Source organism: Geotrypetes seraphini, chromosome 6, assembly GCF_902459505.1.
Source record: "Geotrypetes seraphini chromosome 6, aGeoSer1.1, whole genome shotgun sequence".
In the NCBI taxonomy this organism is placed as follows: domain Eukaryota; kingdom Metazoa; phylum Chordata; class Amphibia; order Gymnophiona; family Dermophiidae; genus Geotrypetes; species Geotrypetes seraphini.
The window spans coordinates 6034536-6056159 of NC_047089.1; the positions used below are offsets into that span (position 1 = coordinate 6034536).

The 21624-nt window shown below is 44.3% G+C and overlaps 1 protein-coding gene across 4 annotated transcripts in view; it reads right to left on the minus strand.

Annotated features, from left to right (window-relative positions):
- NUMA1 (nuclear mitotic apparatus protein 1) overlaps positions 1-21624 on the minus strand; it is a 271890-nt gene that overhangs the window by 234457 nt on the left and 15809 nt on the right. For 3 of the 4 annotated variants that reach the window (XM_033949032.1, XM_033949036.1, XM_033949035.1), the window contains exon 2: positions 3495-3551. In XM_033949032.1, the coding sequence (XP_033804923.1) occupies positions 3495-3536 (42 nt within the window). In that variant the 5' untranslated portion in view covers positions 3537-3551. Of the gene's footprint in view, positions 1-3494; positions 3552-12186; positions 12333-21624 lie in introns of those variants that run through there. The other variant, XM_033949034.1, reaches the window with a different exon arrangement.

Genomic DNA, 21624 nt, shown 5'->3' on the forward strand with positions numbered 1-21624 from the left:
TGCAGCAGTAGGTTGGGATTGTTGTTGCTTCTGAGGATGCTGCTTCTTCACAGGAGGATGAGTGTAAGGAGCCGGCTTCAGAGGAAAACACCTCTGATAGATGACAGGAGGGCGTGTAGGCTTGGGTGGAGTCAGCTTTGGCTTGGGTCTGACGATGGAAGCAAAAGATTTGGCATGGTCAGATAACTTCTTGGTGGCCGCCTCGATGGATTCATCAAAGACAAGGAAGATTAGCCAGGCGATCCTGAAGATTAGAGTCCATGTCAATGGTACGAAGCCAGGCAAGACAACGCATAGCCACTGAGCAAGCGGCCGCCTGGGCAGACAGCTCAAAAGCGTCATAAGAAGATTGAAGCAGATAAGAGACGCAATTGAGAGAAACTAGAAATTAGTTCTTGAAACTCAAAATGCATTTGATTGTCCATAAAAGGCATAAATTTTTGGAGAAGGAAAAGAAGATATTCAAAATAAGTAATGAAATGAAAATTATAGTTGAGGACCTTAGAGGACAACATAGCATTCTGATAGATGCGACGTCCAAATTTGTCCATAGTTTTCCCCTCTCTCCCAGGAGGAACTGTGGCGTAGACTTTTGAAGGATGGGATCTCTTCAAGGAGGACTCAACAAGCAGAGATTGATGAGAAAGCTGCGAGTTGTCAAAGCCTTTGTGATGCACAGTCTTATACCTCGAGTCCAACTTTCCAGGAACTGCTGGTAAGGAAAAAGGAGTCTCCATGCATCGAGCAAAAGTCTGATGAAAAAGCTTATGAAGAAGAAGTTTGAGACTCTCAGCCAGAGGCTGGGGGAGACGCATGACCTCTAGATATTCTTTAGAATATTTGGAGCCAGTATCTAATTTCACATCCAAATCCAAAGCCATCTGTCGTAAAAAAGACGAAAAAGATAGCTGATCTGGTAGCGCTTGTTCTCGAGAAAGACTCGAGGACGTCGAGGCAGCCTGTGTCGAAGAAGAAGCTTCGGCATGGAAAAAAGCAACAAAGGAACCTGGTGATTTGGACGAAGCAACCGAGACCGGAACATCCTCGAGGTCCGGCATGGGAGACCTCGACCGAGGAGTCGGCGGTCTGGTCGAGGCTGAAGTGGAACGAGGCTTCAAGGAAGAGGGGACATCCTGCGAAGAACGATGCCTGGAAGAATGCCTCGATGAAGGCCTCGAACGATGATGAGGGCTGTGTCGAAAACCAGACCTCGATGAGCGGGGAGATTTAATCTCATAGACGGAAGCAGTCGATGCCAATGTATGGATAGGACTAGCGGCTGTAGATCGAAGCTCCAGAGGCTTGGAAGAGGAACCTCGATGCACTCGCAAAGACTCTGCTCCTTGCTGAGAGTGTGAGGAGTCCTGTTGATGCACTCGCAAAGAATCCATGCTTTGACTGTCATGCTTAGGAGGCAGACCAAACACTCGCAGAGACTCTGTTCCCTGCAAAGAGTGTGGCTCCAACCAAGGCATAGGAGGTGGCTCGATATCACAGGGAGTTGCTGGATGCCCAGGCAGGATAATAGGAAGCAGTTTAGGACCCATAATGGTAAGGTACTGAAAGAACTGCTTCTCTAATATGATCTGGAAAGAAGCCGGCAAGGTGGGTTCCGCGTCTGAAACCGGCCCACCTGCCTTGGCTGGAGGTTCCTTCGAGGTGGTGTGAGAGTGCTTCGACTTAGGAGTCTTGGCCACTTTAATCACCACCGGTGAAACCGAATGCTGAGCTATCTGACCTGAGGAAACAGGGGAAGCAAGGTGACCTGAGGAAGCAGGTAATGTCGAATCAAGAGCTGCTGCAAACGATGAAGGTTTGATGAGGCTTGAGGTGGAAGCAGGAGGCGCCGGAGGAGCATCGATAGGCGTCGAGGCCGAAGACGCCTTTGAAGTCGAAGGATCGGAAGGAGAGCTGATCCACCAAAAGGCAACGACACTTAAAAGCTCGAGGCTGAAGCGTTAAGCAAGGCATGCACGAGGTTGGACGATGTTTCGGCCCAAGGCACTTGAGGCAGCATCTATGAGGGTCTGTAAGGGAGATCGTGCACTTACACTTGCAACACTTCTTAAAGCCGGTAGCAGGCCGGGACATAGGCCAAAAAATAGCCGCCGCAAAGTCGAAGCACGCGGGCTGCGGCCGAACGGCCTGACCCGGAGAACAAACGGAAGAAATTTTTTTTTTTAAACAAATGAAAATAAAGAAAAACAGCGATTCGTGAAGAAAAACCACAAACCGCGGTCGAGGAGAAGGAAAGTGAACGAAGTTGAACGCAGAGAGTCAAAGACGGACTTCTCGGCTCCGTGGAAAACTAAGAACTGAGGAGACGCGCCCAGTGCACTGGGCGGGAAGGCACTCGCGCTTGCGCAGTGCGGGTGACTCGAAACTTCTAGTTTCTTCAAGCAAGTCTGCTTGTGAGGCTTCCGCATCGGGGCTCCGTCGGATGACGTCACCCACATGTGAGAATAGCCTGCCTGCTTGTCCTGGGATAATGAGTCTTTCTATAGAAAACCACGATTTAAATCAAGTCTGACTAGCGATTTAAATCAATTTGATTTAAAATCAAACCCACCCTGCTGCAAAATGTAATTCCAGCCAGGATAGATTATTGTAATATCTATGTTGGCTGCTCTAATCTTTAAAGATACAGTATATAAATTATAATGAATACAGCAACAAGGCTGATATGTTACTACACTTTTTGTTGAATTGCATTGGCTAATAGAAGCCAGGAAGCAAATTATGTACTGTACTATCATTTTTTAAATTACATTTTTGGTGATGCTCCCGACTATTTATGTGACTGAGTAACATTTCTTCATTTTTTTTTTTTTTTTAAGAATTCACAAATCAGATATTACTATGCTTTCCATCGGTCAAGGGGATCAAATTCATGTAAGATATTTAATTCCCTGATAGCTCAGATTCAATTACTTACTGATTTAGTGTTTAGGAAAACTTTGAAGACATTTTTATTTTGTAAATATGTACTATCAGGAAATGAGATTCTGTTAGGCAGGTGTATTGTAATTCCTGGAATGTATGTACCCAGTTTTCTTAAATTTGTGTAATCTGCTTAGAACTGTCAAGGTATCTGCGTAATAGGAATTTAGTGTAACATAACATCACAAAACACTGCAATGGCTCTGATATTGGGGGAAGCCTCAGGCAAATGCAAAAACACAGCTCATGGCATTACAGCCTAGTAGAGACTAGCTCCGAGCTGAAAGTATAAAGAAGCAGATGAAAAACTAAGCCAAAATATCCCCATAAGCTGTTAAATTTGTTACTATGGGAAGGTAGGATTAAACTTATAAATGTCAGTAACCCAATACTCAAAAGATCTGAGCAGGGACTGTCTTCTTTGTGACTCTATACAGCGCTGTGTACATCTGGTAGCACTATAGAAATAAATCATAGTAGTAATAGTAGTATAGTCTTGTGTGGCTAACGATAAATTCTGTGCAACTACAGATAAACAATCGATGGGGCCTTACCCATGATAGGAGAGCGGCTATTTTTGGGCTATGATCTGCCATCTTCTGTAGTCTTTCCTACGATGAAAAAATAATAATTACAAGTTAATTGAAATTATATGAAACAAAAAAATTGGTTTAACAATTTTCATACATACCGAACTTTATATATTTATTGTTTATATTTTTAAATATTTAGCTCATGCATCAACCACCCTCTCTGTAAAGAATAATTTCCTAACATTACTCTTCAGTCTACCACCCTTCAACCTCAGGTTATGCCCTCGGGTTTTACCATTTTCCTTTCTCTGGAAAAAGGTTTTATTCTACATTAATACAGTTCAAGTATCTGAACCCTGTCCCTCCTTTCCTCTAGAGCAGTGTATGTCAAACTGTGTGCCTCCTGAGATTTCAGTTATGCCATGACACACTGGCGAGGAGGAGAGTCGTCCATGTGGCGAGAGGCACATCCTGTAGGAAGTCAGCCAGCACAAATGACTCTCCTGGCTGGCATCTCTCCTCTCCCCACACCGCCCGGATCTCTCCACCAAAGCGGGTCACAGCCAGATGGGCCTCTGCGCACTTCCAGGTGCCTTCTAGCCGGGGTACTAGATTTAGTGTGCCGCCAGCCTGAAAGTTTGTGAGACACTGCTCTAGGATATACATATTCAAGGCTTCCAGTCTCTCCTCATACCTCTTTTGGCGCAAACCTCCTACCATTTTTGTCGCCTTTCTCTGGACTGCTTCAAGTCTTCTTAAGTCCTTTGCTAGATACAGTCTCCAAAATTGAACCCAATACTCCAAGTGGGGCCTCACCAATAATCTGTACAGGGCATCAACACCTTCTTTCTTACTGGCTAAGCCTCTTTCTATACAGCCCAGCATCCTTCTGGCTATAGCCACTGTTTCTTTGCCTTTAGATCTTCACACTATCACCCCAAGGTCCCTCTCCCCATCCATGCATATCAGCCTCTCATCTCCCAGCACATTTGGCTCCTTTCAATGTCTAATCCCCAAATGCATTACTCTGCACTTCTTTGCATTGAATTTTAGTTGTCAGAGAAATTGATCAGATTTGTCTGACAAGAGCTACCTCTAGTGAATCCATGTTTCCTCTGGTCCTGTAATCCACAGGATCCCAGAAACTTCGCCATTCACTGTTTTAAAAGTGTTTCCATTAATTTGCTTTCCATTAATTTGCTTACCAGCCTGTAATTCCCTACTTCTTCCTTACTTCCACTTTTGTGAAGGACATCATCTGCCCTTCTCCAGTCCTCCAGTACCACTCCCGACTCTAGAGATTCATTGAAAAGGTCAGTCAGCAGAGCCACCAGAACTTATCTATGTTCCTTCAGCACCCTCGGATGCACACCATCTGGCCCCATCGCTTTGTCTACCTTTAGTTTAGCTAGCTCCTCATGAACACAACGCTCTGAAAAATCGATCAGAATCTACAATTCCTCCATCCCTATTCACATTTGTCTTCTGCAGTCCCACTCCCGGTGCTTCAGCCGTGAACACAGAACAGAAATATTTGTTAAGCAATTCAGCCTTTTCTTTATCAGCTTCTACATATTTCTTCCCTTCACTGTTTTGAGTCTCACAAAGCCACTTCTGCACTTCTTCCTTTCATTAATATATCTAAAAAATGTTTTGTCTCCCCTATTTTACTGTCAGCTATATTTTTTCTTCCATTTGCATCTTTGCTTTCCTGACTTCTCGACCAGCCTTTCTTAACTTTTCCAGATATTTTTTCCCATCTTACTTTCTCTTTCTGCGATCTTTTGTAGTTTATGAAAGCTAACCTCTTATTCCTTACCTTCTCAGCTACTACCTTTGAAAACCAAAGTGGCCTTCTTTTCCTCTTACTTTTACTTATTTGTCTCACAAAAAGGTTTGTTGCCCTTACAATTACTCCTTTCAGTTTTGCCCACTGCATTTCTACTCCTTCCAGACGTTTCCATCCAGACAATTCCTTGATGCAATCCACCATTCGAACAAAGTTTTTTTGTTTTTTTTAAAGTCTAGAACATTTGCTTTTATATGAGCCCTCTATATGTATGGAAACATTTTCTGAATGGTATTTTTTTTATTTAGTCTGGGCCAGAGGAAACGCTACGGGAATTTGATTGACTGAATTTGAGAGATGTCAACTTACAATTTAAAGCCTTATAGCTGTACTTCTGTAGAATTTTTGGATATGAAAATCTGCAAAATAGCTGATAGAGTGGAAACTACATTATATCGTAAGAGTTCTGACCGGAATACTCTTCTACGCTTTCATAATTTCCACTCCTGTAAGTCCAAGTTTTGTGATTACAGAGAATTTGTTCTACTGTGGACTCTTACAAACTGTATGCTGAAGCATATTCCCCCTCAAGATCACAACAAAATCTTCTTTCAGTCCCCTCAATTCATCATATAGTTTATGACACCACCCAGAAAACTATCTTCTTGGTTACTGCACCAAGCTTATGGAACGCCCTACCTCATTACCTTAGAAAAGAACACTGCTTAGCAAAATTCAAATCCAATCTTAAAACCTTTCTATTTAAAGATGCCTTCACTTCATAAATCTGATCGTCTTACCCAGTCTCCTCTTTTTTTGGTTTTTGATAAGAAACTAATGTAACTAGTATTCCCTCCCTCCCTCCTTTAGCAGGACCATGTTTATCACTTGTATCTGTCCACACCATTAGTCATTTTGTTTTAAACCTATTTTGTTTTGTTTTTTTAACTTTGTATGTACACCACTTAGACTAATAGTGTGAACTTTCGCATCCAGTGCCATATAGGAGCATTTACGAATTTTATCCAAAATCATTGCATGCCATATGGTTTTCTATTAGTGAAGCACAGGACAACTCAGACCCCTAAAGAAGGAGAGTTTCTCCAAAACACGGACCATGTTGGGTCCGGTCTCCATGTACACAAGATAATATTTTACTGACTTTTAATAAAGTTCCTGAACCTTGTACATTTCTCTCTGCAGTTTCTTTTGGTTTTTGGTGCTTTCCCTTCACTGCAGACTCATATTTTTCTTTGTTTTGTATTATTCTATTCCTTTCTACATCACACTATGACTGCAGTTTCATCTTATCTCCTTCCTCACCTGACCACACCTATCACCAAAACTGGTTTCTAAATTTATACCTTTAGGATTGTGCCTTAGGCTTCCTTACTGGTTTGAGCCTCCTGAGTGGGACAGCAAAGGCCTTAGTGAAATGTAGATTCATCGTACCCAGTACACTCGTTTAGAAGTGCCTCAACCTACTAAATCCATACTACCACAGATACTGTAATTTGCTTGATTTAAAAAACAGTTCATAAGCCAGTCTTTAGTAGAAAGTCTAATCTCCACGGTGGAAAAGAGAACTAACAAGCCTTTACTAAAGCTCAGCGCTGCTAAATGCTAAGAAGCCCATAGGTAGCTTAGCAGGGTTTAAAAAGGTTTGGATAATTTAATAAAAGAAAAATTCAAAAGCCATTAAGATGGACTTGTAAATCTCTTTTACTCTTTGGGATCTTGTCAAGTACTTGTAGCCTGGGGTTGGCCACTGTTGGAAGCAGGATACTGGGCTTCATGGACCTTCAGTCTGTCCGGGATAGCAATTCTTATGTACCGTATTTTTCGCTCCATAAGACAACACTTTTTTTCCCCCATAAAAATGGGTGGAAATAAGGGTGCGTCTTATGGAGCGAATACCCTCCCACCCCCCCCCCCACCCCTTTATCTTATTTTAATTCTGGCGCCCTCCCTGGCTGGATGCGGCTCTCTCTCTTGCGGAGAACGGTACACAAGACTGCCTGCCTGGTCCCACACCACTTCCGACGAGAACAGTTCTCGTGGGAAGCAGAGCGGGACCAGGCAAGCAGCCTTGTGCACTACTCTGCCAGAAGAGAAGAGGAGGTAGTCGCATCAGCCGTCAATTCTCACGGGAAGTGGCAAAGACCAGGCAGCCTTGTGCGCCGCTCTCCACAAGAGAGGCAGCCGCATCCAGCAAGGGAAGGCACCGGGGGGGGGGGGAGGGGGGACAGATGCTGGGGCCTGCCTGGCCAAATTAAAAATAGGGAGGAAGGAGGGTGAGGCCGGGGCCTGCCTACCTGGGGAGAGGTCTTGGGGGGGGGGGGGAAGAAGGCCTGCCTGCCCTGATCCTACCTGTCTGCCAGCCACTTGGCTTGCCTGCCTTGTGCCCTGTCCCAGCCTACCACTAGACCACCGTAGGGGGGGACAGGGTACAGAACCTGGCAGGGAGGGGGGAAAAGGTACAAAGCTTGGCAAGGAGTGTGGGGTTGGGTGCAGAGTCTGGCAGGGAGAATTTGGTTCAGAATGGCTTTTATTTGTTTTCCTCCTCTAAATCTAGGGTGTGTCTTATGGTTAGGTACGTCTTATGGAGCGAAAAATACAGTAGGTATAAAATGGACTTCTTTAGCACATGCTAAACTTTACTAATAGGTCCTATATGAGTCAACTTTTCAAAATAATTGGGGGTGCTAAACTCAATTGAAATTTGTTGAATATTTGGGGTGTTGAAGCATTCAAAGCACCCACATAGCTGTCTCCTATAAAAGGGCCCCTAAGTGACCTAAGTTACCAGACTAATCCGTGCTTCCACTTTATCAAGAGGGAGTGTGTAGTGCAGTGATTAAAGCTACAGCCTCAGCACCCTGAGGTTTTGGGTTCATATCCCACGCTGCTCCTTGTGACCTTGAGCAAGTTACTTAATCCCCCATTGCCTCAGGTACATTAGGTAGAGTATGAGCCCACCAGAAGAGAGAGGGAAAAATGCTTCAGTACCTGAATGTAAACCACTTAGGCCATAAATGGTATATAAATAAACTAATAAACAAACCAGCTTGTTTCCAATCTTCATCCCTGCAAATAACTGAAGAGTTATCTGTGGTCCTGTTGATGTCTTACAGCAGAGCTTCCCCATATAGGGTCACATCCTAGGTTACCCTATACTACTGTATTCATCTGCTGCTGATGACAAGGAACTCTTTATTCCTTTTATAATTTAGTTCTACACAACTACACTGTACATTTTGACTACTGGAGCAACATTTTAAGACTCTCCTGAAAGTCAGCTTTTCATAGCCATCACCAGATCCCAAAAAACTATCATTGTTGCAAGATTATTTGTGACAATCTATCCTGCTACTTAATTAGCTTACAGAGATGCATAGATATGCCGTTAAGGACAAGTGAATATAAACATTCAATGTACTATATGCATACTATAACTCAGCCAAACATGACCCCTTTCAACAGCTTTTAAAAATAGAGAGAGAGAAAAGCAGCATAATGAATTTGAAACGCTGTCCAACAGCAGTCCCCAAACTTGTATGCACTACCGATCACTTTCATTTAAAACAATTTTTCCATAGACTGGGGGGGGGAGAAGGGATTCACGTACATAAAAGTGCATAATATATAATTTAATTATTACTTATATAATGTAATTATTACATTTTATATCATGCACTTTATTTCTATTATTATTACATTGTAATATATACAATATATTAATACAACTCACCATAATGTTGCTCGAGATCTTGGACAAGTCACTTACCTCCACTTTTATGAAGCCACGTTGGGCTTTTATCACCAGCCGCAGTGATATTAGCTCCAACATTCATAGAATTCCCATGAGTTTCAGAGCTAATAGCACCACAGCCGGCGATAAAAAAGCTTAACGCAGCTTCGTAAAAAGGGTGAGTAGCCTTCTATTGCCTCAGATACAAAACTTAAAAATTATAAGCTCTCCAGGGACATGAAAAATACCTACTACACTTACCTTGAGCCATTGAGAAAGGTATGATCTAAATCCAATACCAGGTATAGTGTGAACTTGAGTAATACAAAATACTACCGATGTCACTCAGGACCTACAGAGCAATTCCAACATACCAATATAGCAGTAACTTCTACAAGTCACAGAAGCACCTACCTAGGAAGACAGTAGCAAAAACACTGCAGGGACCAGTAGAAAAATCAATAAATCTATTAGAAAACTAAACAAACCAGATTAAAACATCAATCATATACGGTAATCAATGCTAACAGAAAACCAGGTCTCTTTCAAACATACAGAACACAGATCTTCACCCAGTTGAGAATAAGTAACCACAATATAAAAATTAAACTAAACTCCCAAGAAGCTAAACTCTTCGTACAGTGCAACACCAGAGAAAGACCAACATATTCCAACTACTACATTACAAATTAAGAAATGCAAATAAAACAAAAAATGATACCATCTTATTGGACTAAATTTTTTTTCAATTAGCTTTCAGAGGTCAAATTCTCCTTTCTCAAGTCAGGACAGTATACTGTTATTATGGTATCTTGTGCTGACCTGAGGAAGGATGTTTTGGGCTCTAAAGTTAGTCAAAAAGATATTAAGATTAATCCAATATAAAGACAACGCCTTATTTCCATTTTCTGCATATTTTTTACTTATTGCTTATTAACACCGCTACCACATTACTTTATGTTCAAAACTAAAAATAAAATTATTTTTTTCTGCCTTTGTTGTCTGGTTATTTACTTTTTTTTTTTTCCAATTGTGTTGGTACTAGTCTGGTATCCAACATCTTACTTTTCAATTCCCCCTTCATCATCTTCTCCCCTACCCCCAACATCTACTTTTTCTCTTCCCTGTTCTATCCAGAATCTGTGTTACCCACTTCTATACAGCATCTGTCCCCCCCAACAACCCTTCCTCTTGTCCGGCTATCTAGTGTCGACAAACTCTTGTCTCTCCCCCACTTCCATATAGCATCTGCTATGCCTCCTCTCTCCTTTCCAACCAGCATCTCCCCTCTTTTCCCCCTTCCATTATCCTCCCCAATTTCTCTTCCCCACACCATCTTTCTTGCCTCTCTTTCATCCAGTCTTCCCTCTGTATCTCCCTTCTGTAAAACATCTGCCCCCCTCCCTTTTCATCAGTATTTCCTAGTTCCCCCCTTCCATACAGCATCAGCACCTTCTCTTTTTCCATCCAGCGACTTCCTCACCTCCTCCCCCTTTCATCACATCTCCCTCTTATCTCCCCCCTCTTCCATCCAGGTCTGTTTTCCTCCTCCTATATAGCTTCTTCCCCCTCTCTCCTCTGCCATCAATATTTCCCTCCTTTCTGTATCTCATTCTTTCCATACATCTGCTTCCTCTCTTCCCATCATCTGGCCTCTCTCCCATTTTATCCAGAATATCTTCCCCACTTCCATACAGCATCCCTCCCCCTCTTCCTTTCCATCCATATCTTCCTCCTGTCTCCCCTTCCATCCACTTCTATACAGCATCACCCCCTCATCCCCTTCCATCCAGCATCAGCTACCTGTCTCTCCCACCATGTCCTTTCAGTCTCCTTTTCATCCAGCATCGCCCTTTTCATTTCCACTTCTATCACCTTCTGTCCTATTTTTCTCCCCTCTTCTATAAAGCATCAGCCCCTCTATCCTTTTCCATCCAGTGTCTTCCTCTCTTTCACCTCCTCTCCCTTTCATCACATCTACCTCATTTCTTCTTTACCTCGGCTGCTGCTTATTGAACCTTCCCCACCTCCATCCCATGGCCACTCCAACCGCTGCTGCTGCTTCTCTAAATTAGAATGGGAAAACAGCCATCTCATTCTCCTGGGTCCACACTTTTGGCTCATTCTGAACAGCTGTTGGTCATGCCCCTTCGATATCTGCTTCTGAGACAGAGCCAGCCACTGATCAGATTGAGGCTGTGAGTGCGGCCCCTCTCAGGAAGAGTAAGTCAAAAGCTGTTTTGCCACTATTTAGAGAAGCAGTAGCAGCAGCAGCGGGGCAGGATGTTGGTAGGAGTGCTGCTTCGGATGCGTGGCAGTCCCAAATTGCTGTATGGGTCTTCAACTGAAGTATGTGGCCATACAGCTATACAGTTTAGAGGGAACATTGCTTGCAAACCAATGTAAATAAAATTTTAAAAATTCTTCTCTCTGTACAGCCTGATTCGGCACAGCCCACAGCTCAGTACCAGTCTTTGGTCAAGTGGTTGGCGACCCCTGCGAGAGAGCATATAATGAATTCAGTGGTGCTCGTTTGGGTTACAGGCTGCAGAGAGTCTACATGCTGATGTACCGCAATCTATGTTCATCAAAGTAGTGCTCAAATCTAGCTTTCAGGTAAAAGCAGAGGTCCAAATTAAGTAGTGCTTCAAATGCTTTACAAAGGAAGAATATACAGTATTGCAGATGCACAGGCAGCATTCCAACCCCACTGAGTGCTGCGTTTTACTGAACAAAATTAAAAAGGGTTCTGAAATCCTGTACAATACACAGTCCATTGCTCTAATGAGTTTCAAAAGGTAGCTCAGGCCAAGTACCACAGGGCCTTAACCTTGAGAAGCCACTCAGCTGGAAATGAAGCCTGTGACACCCTTTAGCTAAATGCCCCAGATAGTAAAGCCACTTCTGCCCAGGCGGTGAAAAACCTGGATTGAAGAAGTAGGAAGAAAGTATTTAAGACAGTGCGAAGATCACTGTTTCTCTCTCCCCTCCCCCCTCCTCCTGTCAACGGAAGGTAAAGGGTTAATGCATGGCTTGCTAGATTCCAGGGCCTTCGCCTGTTTATTCACTTAAGCAGCCTCCCCCCCCCCCCCGAGAACCCCGCCGCCAGCTCGAGGGCGAGGAGGCGGCCAGATTCCAGGCACTGCGCAAGAGCCCCAGACAATGGCGCTCACCGGCCGAGCTGAAGGCGCCCGCACTCTCCTGCCTCCAGGCCGGGATTGGGACTCGCTGGGCCCAGGTCAAAGAGCCCCGCTCCCGCTACATGCCTTGTTTTGCCGCGCGCGAGGTTGCCGCCGAGCTGCTCATTTGCATGCCAGTACCCAGAATGCTCTGGGCGGCTGCTCGGTCTTGTAGGAGACGTGGGGGGAGCTGGTGCCCCCCCCCCGCCCCGTCCCCACCCTCTCCCGCCTGAGCGACGAAGGGCAAAGCACTCGCCTAATCCTGGCCCGCGGAAGAGCCCAATTTCCGCCTCGGACTCTGTTCCTACTGATCCCCGGGTTCTTCCTTTCACAAGTGGCCGCTCCCCCCCCTTCCCTTCCCTTTGGTCTCGTCTGCCTGGAATTCTGCAAACGATCACCCCTTTCCCTTCAAGCCCGACATATTGAACAGCCCCAACTAGCAGGACTCGGGTTTGCGAAAGAGCAAAAAGACTCTTGGATGCCTCCCCAGATGGCTTTTTCCACACGCCAACGTCAACAGAAGACTGAACTTGACTGGCTAATGGCCCTTTCTTGTAATGGAGGATAAGGGCAAACCCAGGACATGACATCTGGACATAGTGTCCCCCACAATAACTTAGCACTTGGCTAACTTTGGACCGATACTTAACACCAACGAGTTCAATTTCTTGTAATGCTGAAGTGCAAATAAAATGCCACTTTTTTTTTTTTTTAAAGGACTTTGTATCATAGCAGCCAGCATAGGTGCTTCAGGCACCCCCACTACTGAACAAATTCCAGGACTTTGTCCTGGAGAGGTCATTTCCATTGGGATTAGCACCCCCAATCATTTTAATTTATTAACTTTTCTATACCATTCTCCCAGGGGAGCTCAGAACGGTTTTACATCAATCTATTCACATACTCAAGCATTTTTAAAATCCTGTCTATCTAATGTACCTGAGGCAAGGGGGGGAATTAAGTGACTTGCCCAGGGTTACAAGGAGCAGCGGGGGTTTGAACCCACAACCTCAGAGTGCTGAGATTGTAGCTTTAACCATTGTGCCACACACTCTCACCAGGATACAGAGAAATACTTGAGTACCTGAAATGTAAACCACTTAACGCTATAAGCGGTGTACAAATACTAAAATTAATAGATAATAAAGCTGTCTTCGAGGAGGCAGAAAGGCAGAACACAAGACAAATCTGGACCTGTCCCCATGGGATCTCATCCCTGTCCCATTCCTGCAAGCTCTACCTTAACCACACAAGCATTGAACACTTAGGATTATAAAGTGTTCGAGGCTTGTGCAGATGGGACAGAGCTTGCAGGAATGGGGCAGGGACAGAGCTCACAGGGACAAATGGGGATAGAGAGATCCCAAAGGGAAAAATTTGTTCCTGTGTCATTCTCTAACTGCAGCTGAGGAAAAAAAGACAAGCGTAAAACTATAACAAAACAGAGCTGTGCCTTTCACAACTGTACAGGCTTCCTCATACAGAAATTAATTCCAAGTACAGTGGTACCTTGGTTTACGAACATAATTCGTTCCAGAAGCATGCTCGTAAACCAAAATACTCGTGTATCAAAGCGAGTTTCCCCTTAGGAAATGATGGAAACTCGCTTTGATATGTTCCCACCGCCCGAGGCCAGCGGCGCTGCTCTATCCCCCTCCCCCTGTAATCCGGCACCCTCCCCCCCTGCAATCTGAAGTCCCCCAGACCCACCCCAACCCGCTTCTTACTTTCATCTCAGCCTCAGCACTGGCGTGTCCTGTGCGTTGGTGCCAGTGCCCGAAAATCAGCCTCCTCTTCTTGCTGGGCCTTGAGCATCTGCGCATGTTCAAGGCTTGCGAGTTCACGCTCTCTCCGGGATCCCTCAGAATCTCGCAGAGAGCGTGAACTCGCAGGCCCTGAGCATGCACAGATGCTCAAGGCCCAGCAAGAAGAGGAGGCTGATCTTCGTGCACCGGCACCAACGCACAGGACATGCCGGTACCAGTGCCGAGATGAAAGTAAGAAGCGGGTTTGGGTGGGTTCTGGGGGACTTCAGATTGCGGGGGAGAGGGTGCCGGATTACAGGGGGAGGGGGATAGAGCAGCACCGCTGGCCTCGGGCGGTAGGAACATATCAAAGCAAGTTTCCATCATTTCCTAAGGGGAAACTCGCTTTGATACATGAGTATTTTGGTCTGGGGGACTTCAGATCGCAGGGGGGGGGGGGGGGTGCCGGATCGCGGGTGAAACAGCTCCTCATGCCTAAACAGGCTGACTAGATCATCTCTCTCCTCTTCCAGCAAGATACCCCTGGTTCTATGGTGCCAACCTTCTTCTGGCCCCCACAATGGGGAAGTGGGTGGGAATAGGACCCAAAGTGATTCAGAGGACTTGCTGAACCTATGTAACCACTTGACATGCAGGCCAGGTCTCCCAAGTTTGAAGGGAGCCCAATGCTTTACTGATGACCATTCTGGCCCTCCTTGGGAGCACTCCTGAGGACCTTTGGACCATGAACCAGATGGCAAGGCATCCCAAGGCAAATCTACCTTGTGGCTCAACCCTTTTTTAAAAAATATTTTTATTTATGCAATTTCTCAATATTACAAGCTAACCTTTCTTAAAGTAAATGGAGTTACACTTGAAAATTTCCAAGGAAATTATTTAATTAATCAATAACATCTCTATTTAAACCCCAATCTAAAGAAATATAGGAAGAGACAAAATTACAGAAATCATGGGGGACCAAGAAGATGAAGCAAAATAAAGAAAAATATATTTTAAAAGAGAAAAATTTATTGTATCGGACTAAACAGGATTCACTTTTCTACCGCGACATTCATATCACCATCTGAAAGAGTGAATATAGCTATAGGAACTGGAAGTTACCTTGTTTCCAGGAAATTCTTTAAATGCTCTTGGTCTAGAAAGAAATACTGTATTTTTTGCTCCATTAGACTCACCTGACCATAAGACGCACCCTAAATTTAGGAGGAAAACAAGAAAAACACCCATTCTGAACCAAATTCTCCCTACCAGGCTCTGCATCCAACCCCATACTCCTTGTCAAGCTCTGCACCCTGTCCCCCTTCCTTGCTAGACTCTGTACACTGTCCCCCCTCTGGTGGTCTAGTAGTAGGCCGGGACAGGACACAGGGCAGGCAGACCTCTCCCCCCTCCCCAGGGCAGGCAGCAGGAAAGGCTTGGCCTCTCCCTCCAAGGCAGGCAGGCCTCGTCCTTTCCCTCCTCACTCCCTACCCCCCAGACAGGTAGGTCCTGGCCTCTCTCTCCTTACTCCCCATGCAGGTGGCAAGCAGCAGGTCCCGGCCCTCCTCCTCTCCACCACCCCCCCCCCCACGCACCTTTTTTTTAAACTTCTGGCACCTCACTCGCTGAGAGCGGCGCACAAGGGTTGCTGGCTGCCTGGTCCCCGCCGCATGGCTGCCTCTTCTGTTCTCTGGCGGCCACCAGGTTGCCTGCCTGGTCCTGCGCCACTTCCCATGAGAACCGAGTTCTTGCGGGAAGCGGCGTGGGACCAGGCAAGCAGCCTGGTGTGCCGCTATGCTGCCAAAGAACAGAAGAGGAGGCAGCCGTGTCTGCCATTCTTGGCGGAAGCGGGGACCAGCCAGCCAGCCAGCAACCCTTGTGCACCATTCTCAGCAAGTGAGGCGCCAAAAGTAAAAAAGAAAAAAGTGCACTGAGGGGGGGGGGGAGGAGGAAGAGGGCCGGCAAGAAAGGGAGGTGGCAACATTAAAATAAGTTAGTAGGGGGGGAGGCGCTTTACATATTCGCTCCATTAGATGTACCCTTAGTTTCACCCACTTTTTGGGGAAAAAAAGTGCGTCTAATGGAACAAAAAATACAGTTAAGTTTTCTCCAATACTTTAATACATTTACATGGAAACTGCTAGAAAAAAGTCCCTTTGAGGGCCAAACCTGAGATTTAAGGGCTAAAACAAGCCTCTCTTCTCAGTTGAGTGGACTTACAGAGGTCATGAAAAATCATTACTGAATGTCCCAGAAACTGAACATCTTTAAATCGAAAATACAGCCAAAGAATCCAATTTCTATCATATTCCAAAGTGAATCTTCTAGGAATCCAGAAAGATCAAAATTGGCTCCCTCCTTCTGTTCTTGAACTGGATTTACCATAGGACTCCTTCTGTTCTTGAACTGGATTTACCATAGGACTTCCCGAGTTCACATAAAAGGCTTTGGTAATTGGAGGTATTGACGTAGATGGGATTTGTAGGTTTTCCTTTAAATACTTAAAACATCTCAATAGGTGACAACATAGGAGATTGCAGAAAATTCAAAAACCTCAAATTCAACCTAAGCTCATAATTTTCCAACCTTTCCAATTTTTGATGGATATTCACATTATCTTTAACCAAAAGTCAGTTGGCTGAGAAGGAGTCTTGCATTGTTTGGGACTTAGCGTGATGTCAACAGCGCTGAGAGCCAAATCCCCCGATGTATGCTCTTGCTCCCAAACACTTGCTTTCTCCTTCTGTGCAGGAGGAGCCCACCAGTGTATGCTGCACTAATACCGGGGAGAAAGCTGGCTCAGCTGGGTAAGAGCACGGCTTTGCTTTCCTCTTAACCATTGCTGTAAACAGGCAGTATCGCAGAGTAACCGAAGCTTCCTTCTAAATGTCCGTGGTCACCGCCATCCTGCGTCTACCTCGTGGCTCCACACTGATGGAGGAAAGTAAAATGACCATTGTTCCTAACAAAGACTGGAGAACTGTGGCCAGTGCCCAAACTCACCACATTCTAGGAGCTCTTTAACGGCAGGGAGCTGAAAACGTGCTGTTGCAACAGCAACAACAGAAGTGTTCAGCCTCTGGTGCCTACAGGAACTACATACAGTATATATATTTGCGCAGATGATGCTGACCCTGCCCCCCCCCCAAAAAAAAAAAAACAAAGAGCCATCTCATTGGTGGGGAGATTTGGATGTCCCAGCTATACCTAATCTATCTCCAGGTGGCCAAGTGTTGTTCCCTGGTACCTGTCTTTTTTTAGACAACTTTATTTTCTTAACACTAAATTAAAGGAGCAAGTTGAAATTTTTCTTTTTTATTCTTTTTATTGCAGGAGTGCACTGGGCAGACACAGTAGAGGAACTTCACGCCCCTGCTAGCAGACACCCCTCCCCCCATAAGACTCAATGAGCAAGAGCCACGGGCTCAGGTCTAGTGATGTGGAGAAATTAAACACTCCAGGCTCAAACAATGGGACCATCAGCCAAAAGAGTCTACCCACAGAGAACCCAGCCTGTGGACACTGCACCCTGGGGAAGTCGGGCCTCTATAAGGAACTTACTGCACAAGTCAAACCTCACAGCATCTGCTGGATGGAGTCACAACCCATTGGTCTCTGGACTGATCTAGAAGGATAAAAAGGAGCTTGTTTTATCCTTGAAAACCAATCAGTTTTTTTGAGAACAGAGGGGGAGTGGTCAAGATGGAGGCGCTAACCTGGCAGCAGTGAGAACGCTCCTCACACTGTATACTATACTACTTACAACAAAATGCCATATACCAAACAAAAAGGTAGTGTGAGGGTGCCTATCTCCTCAACCCCCTCAGCTGCTTTTGTCCAGCGTACTTTGGAGCAATGCCTGCCAGGAGTTTGTTTTCCAATGGGCGAGTTAAGCCCCACTGCAATCCCGAGGGGAGAAGACTCGGCTACGCTGGGGCAGGAGATCTCTCTCTCGCCTCCACCGGTTGTCCCGCCTCCTTGTCTGGCCGACACAGCTGCCCTGGAAGTGGAAGTGAGGGAAGCTGAAGATGCATCCGACCTTTCCATAGAGCAGGGGTAGGGAACACTGGTCCTCGAGATCCGTATTCCAGTTGGGTTTTCAGGATTTCCCCAATGAATATACATTGAAAGCAGTGCATGCAAATAGATCTCATGCATATTCATTGGGGAAATCCTGAAAACCCAACTGCAATACAGCTCTCGAGGACCAGAGTTCCCTACCCCTGCCATAGAGGAAGGATCCTCGGAAGATGAGCTTCTGCTGATGTGGATCAGCTTAGGGGGTTCTTCCCCTGCGACGGAAGACACTATCAACTATTCTCAAGATGCTCCAGAAATTAGATGTCACTACAATGAAAACGGCAGAGGAGGTAAAGGCTCTTGGAGCAAAGATAGACACTATTACAAAAACTTTCGAACAAACAAATCTTAAAACTAGAAATTCCATTGAAAACTTCAAACTGAGGTACAATCATTGCAAGAATATAAAGGTCTTGCAATAAAGGATAGTACATTGTTACAACGTAAAATAAAAAAAATATTGAAAATTTTAACAGATGTCTTAATGTTTGAATTTTAAATTTTTCTAGGACTCCTGGGATTTCCCCATATGATCTCTTCAAAAAATACTTGGTAGAGATATTGAAATATTCTCCTGAGTTTATACCGCCTTTAAATAAAATTTATTATCTACCTACCGTGATAAAAAAATTCCCAGGAGACACAGGAAGGGAAAAATACTCAACCTCAGCTTGACTTGAAAGAAATATCTGCGATACTAGAAGAATCTATCAGTCAACTTTAAGGACAACATTACTGATATCATTTGTCTTTCAACAAGACCTGGACTCATTTATGGAGTTAAACTTTAAGGGCTCCTTTTACGAAGCCGCAGCTTTAACGCGCGCAACTTTTCATCACGCGCTAACCCCCGTGCTAGCCGGAAAACTACCGCTTGCTCAAGAGGAGGCGGTAGCGGCTAGCGCAGACGGTGGTTTAGCATGCGCTATTACACGCGTTAAACCGCTACCGCGTCTTCGTAAAAGGAGCCCTAAATTTAAAAAAAAATTTGTTTTATGGTAAAAGGATATGGGCATATGTGACTAAAATTACCCAGGAGAGAAGGAAACAGTTTTTGTCCTTAAGGCAAGAGGTACCGTATATCTCTGGGAGCAACTTTTCTTTTAGCTTACCCTTTTTAGTGTATAGTGAAATATGCTCAAAATAAATATGTATTTTTCTTGCCAGATCAGTTAAAATCTTTTCTGGACCTGAAAAAGATAGTTTGATGGAGTCGACACCAGTGTAAGAATTATTTAGCAAACTTGCGTGAAGGCCTTTCCTTTTATATTCTTTTTTATGTTAATGAAAGATACTTCTAATTATTCTGGCTTTAACTCCCTCTGTGGTATTGGGATCTAAGGAAGCGATTATAATTACCTTAGTCATTAAAATCTTTGATTTGATATTATATTTTAACTTTATTCAGCTGTATTTTTTTAACAAGAAGTTTATTTTCTTATAATGTTTCTGAAAAATGATAAATAAATTAAAAAAATTAAAAAAAAAAAAAAAAGAGAACAGAGAATACATTTAAAACTTAACAGAAATATCAAAATAAGGTCACTTATGCAACAGACTTTTCAGTCCAACAATTAAGAGAGCTATTTGGTTTTAACACAATGCTGCCTAAAAGAAAACCTACTACACAATGCAAGTCCAAAAAAAAAAAAAAAAAAAGACTAGTAAAACGAAGGGAAGCCTAAGCACCAATAAAACCTTTCCGGTGTCCAGATAAAACAGTGAAAAAAGAATTACCATTACACATAGATCAGCCGAGACAAGAAGCAAAATCAGCAATGGAAATGCAACTTGTGTTTCACATTTTGGGAGGAGTGGCCTAGTAGTTAGAGCTGCTGCCTCAGCATGCTGAGGTTGAGAGTTCAATCCTAGCCTGCTCCTTGTGACTCCAGGCAAATCACTTAACCCTCTATTGCCCCAGGTACCACAGTTAGAGATTGTGAGCCTGCCAGGACAAATAGGGAAAATACTTGAGTACCTGGTTATTATTCAATGTATTGTAAACTACTCTGGGTGAATCTCTCATACTGAGACAGATAAATATGAAGGAATTCTAAGATGTAATGCCTTAAATGTTAAACAAAGGATTTCAAATTTACATCTAATATTTGATGGATAACCAATGCAAGTTAATCAATAGTGGGGTGACCAGTACTTGGGAATTCCTATCTACATTAACTGTAAAGTATGATGTTGAAGAAAGCATAGAGAAGTCCCTGCTAGATTTCTGTGGTCGATCCAATGAGTGTCTGATCGAGATGAATAACTGTGATGCCTCAACAATGCAGCTCTCCTGGACCTTGAGCATTAGTGATGTGGAGTCTGAGATCTAGTTCTTTGAAGCATTGCTCAGACTGGGCTGGCGCTGGATGCATTGTGGCAGGTGCTTGTACTGCACAGGACTGTTAACATACCAGCCATAACATAAGGATGGCACTGGTACCGTGGTAGTCAGTACAAATGGTGCAGGATGCACCAGGTGTCGAGGCTTTGGTGACCTCTATGACAAGGCATGCCTCAAAGTTGACACCAATTGAAGAGAAGGCAATCTTGCCTTTGTGCAGACATTTGGGATGAACCGATGGTGTAGACACTTGAGAGGAAGCCAAAGATGGAGGAAACATTGACGATGCAGATGTTGAATGTGGTACACTGGTACCAATGCTGAAGATGGTCTATGGGTGTCAGCAAACATCCTCAATGCTCTCAAAGTTTCTCCAAAAAGTTTTTCAAATTGGAGCTAACAAGCCTTAAGTGACCTCTTCTGCAGTTTAGAACAGCGCAAGCATGAATCAGGCTGGTTTTGAGGACCTAGGCATGGGACATACCAGTTGTGTGGTTCAACAACCGAAATGGTCCTGTTGCACAGAGTGCACCACTTGAAGATACTGAAAGGCTTGGGACATTTGAGAGTAAAACTGCCAACACAAACTCGAAAGGACTCAATTGCCCAGGAAAGTCATGTAGGTGTAATATCAAAAAAGGGTCGATGCTGGCTGTGGTGAGCCCAAAGGCCCAAAAAGCAAAACACAATAAAAATTTAAAAAGGTTTAGTGAAATCAAGGAAAAAGAAAATGAAATGATGAAAAAAATTAAGTAAAAAAAGCAAACAGGAAGGCACAAGGAATAGTTTGACTGGAAAAACAAACCTAGCTTCTCAGTTCCACAGAAAACTTGAGAACTGATGGTCCCGTGAGCCAGTGTCGGGCAGAAAGGCACCAGCGGTCTTAAAGACACTTCAGTCTTTTAAAATGGCAGTACACTTTTGCACTGTCCATACTGGGCTCCATGGATGACGTCACCCATGTAAGAATATGCTGCCTGCTTATCCTGGGATAACGAGAGAACCACAACTTGAATCTTCAGGAAAATAAGGGCCTAGGCCCTACTCAAGACCATATTGCAAAAAAAAAAAAAAAAAAGCAACTATAATCAAGGGCAGGTCTGCATGCTATGAAGATAGCGCCTACTCTGCACATCAGCCTCCAAAAGCCTAGAGACAGAAATATTCCAGGAAGGCGAAGACAAACAAACCTATAGCAGGTCATAACAGGGGGTTGGTAGACCCTCCATTTCAGGCACTGCCTCTCAAGGGGTAAGCCATATG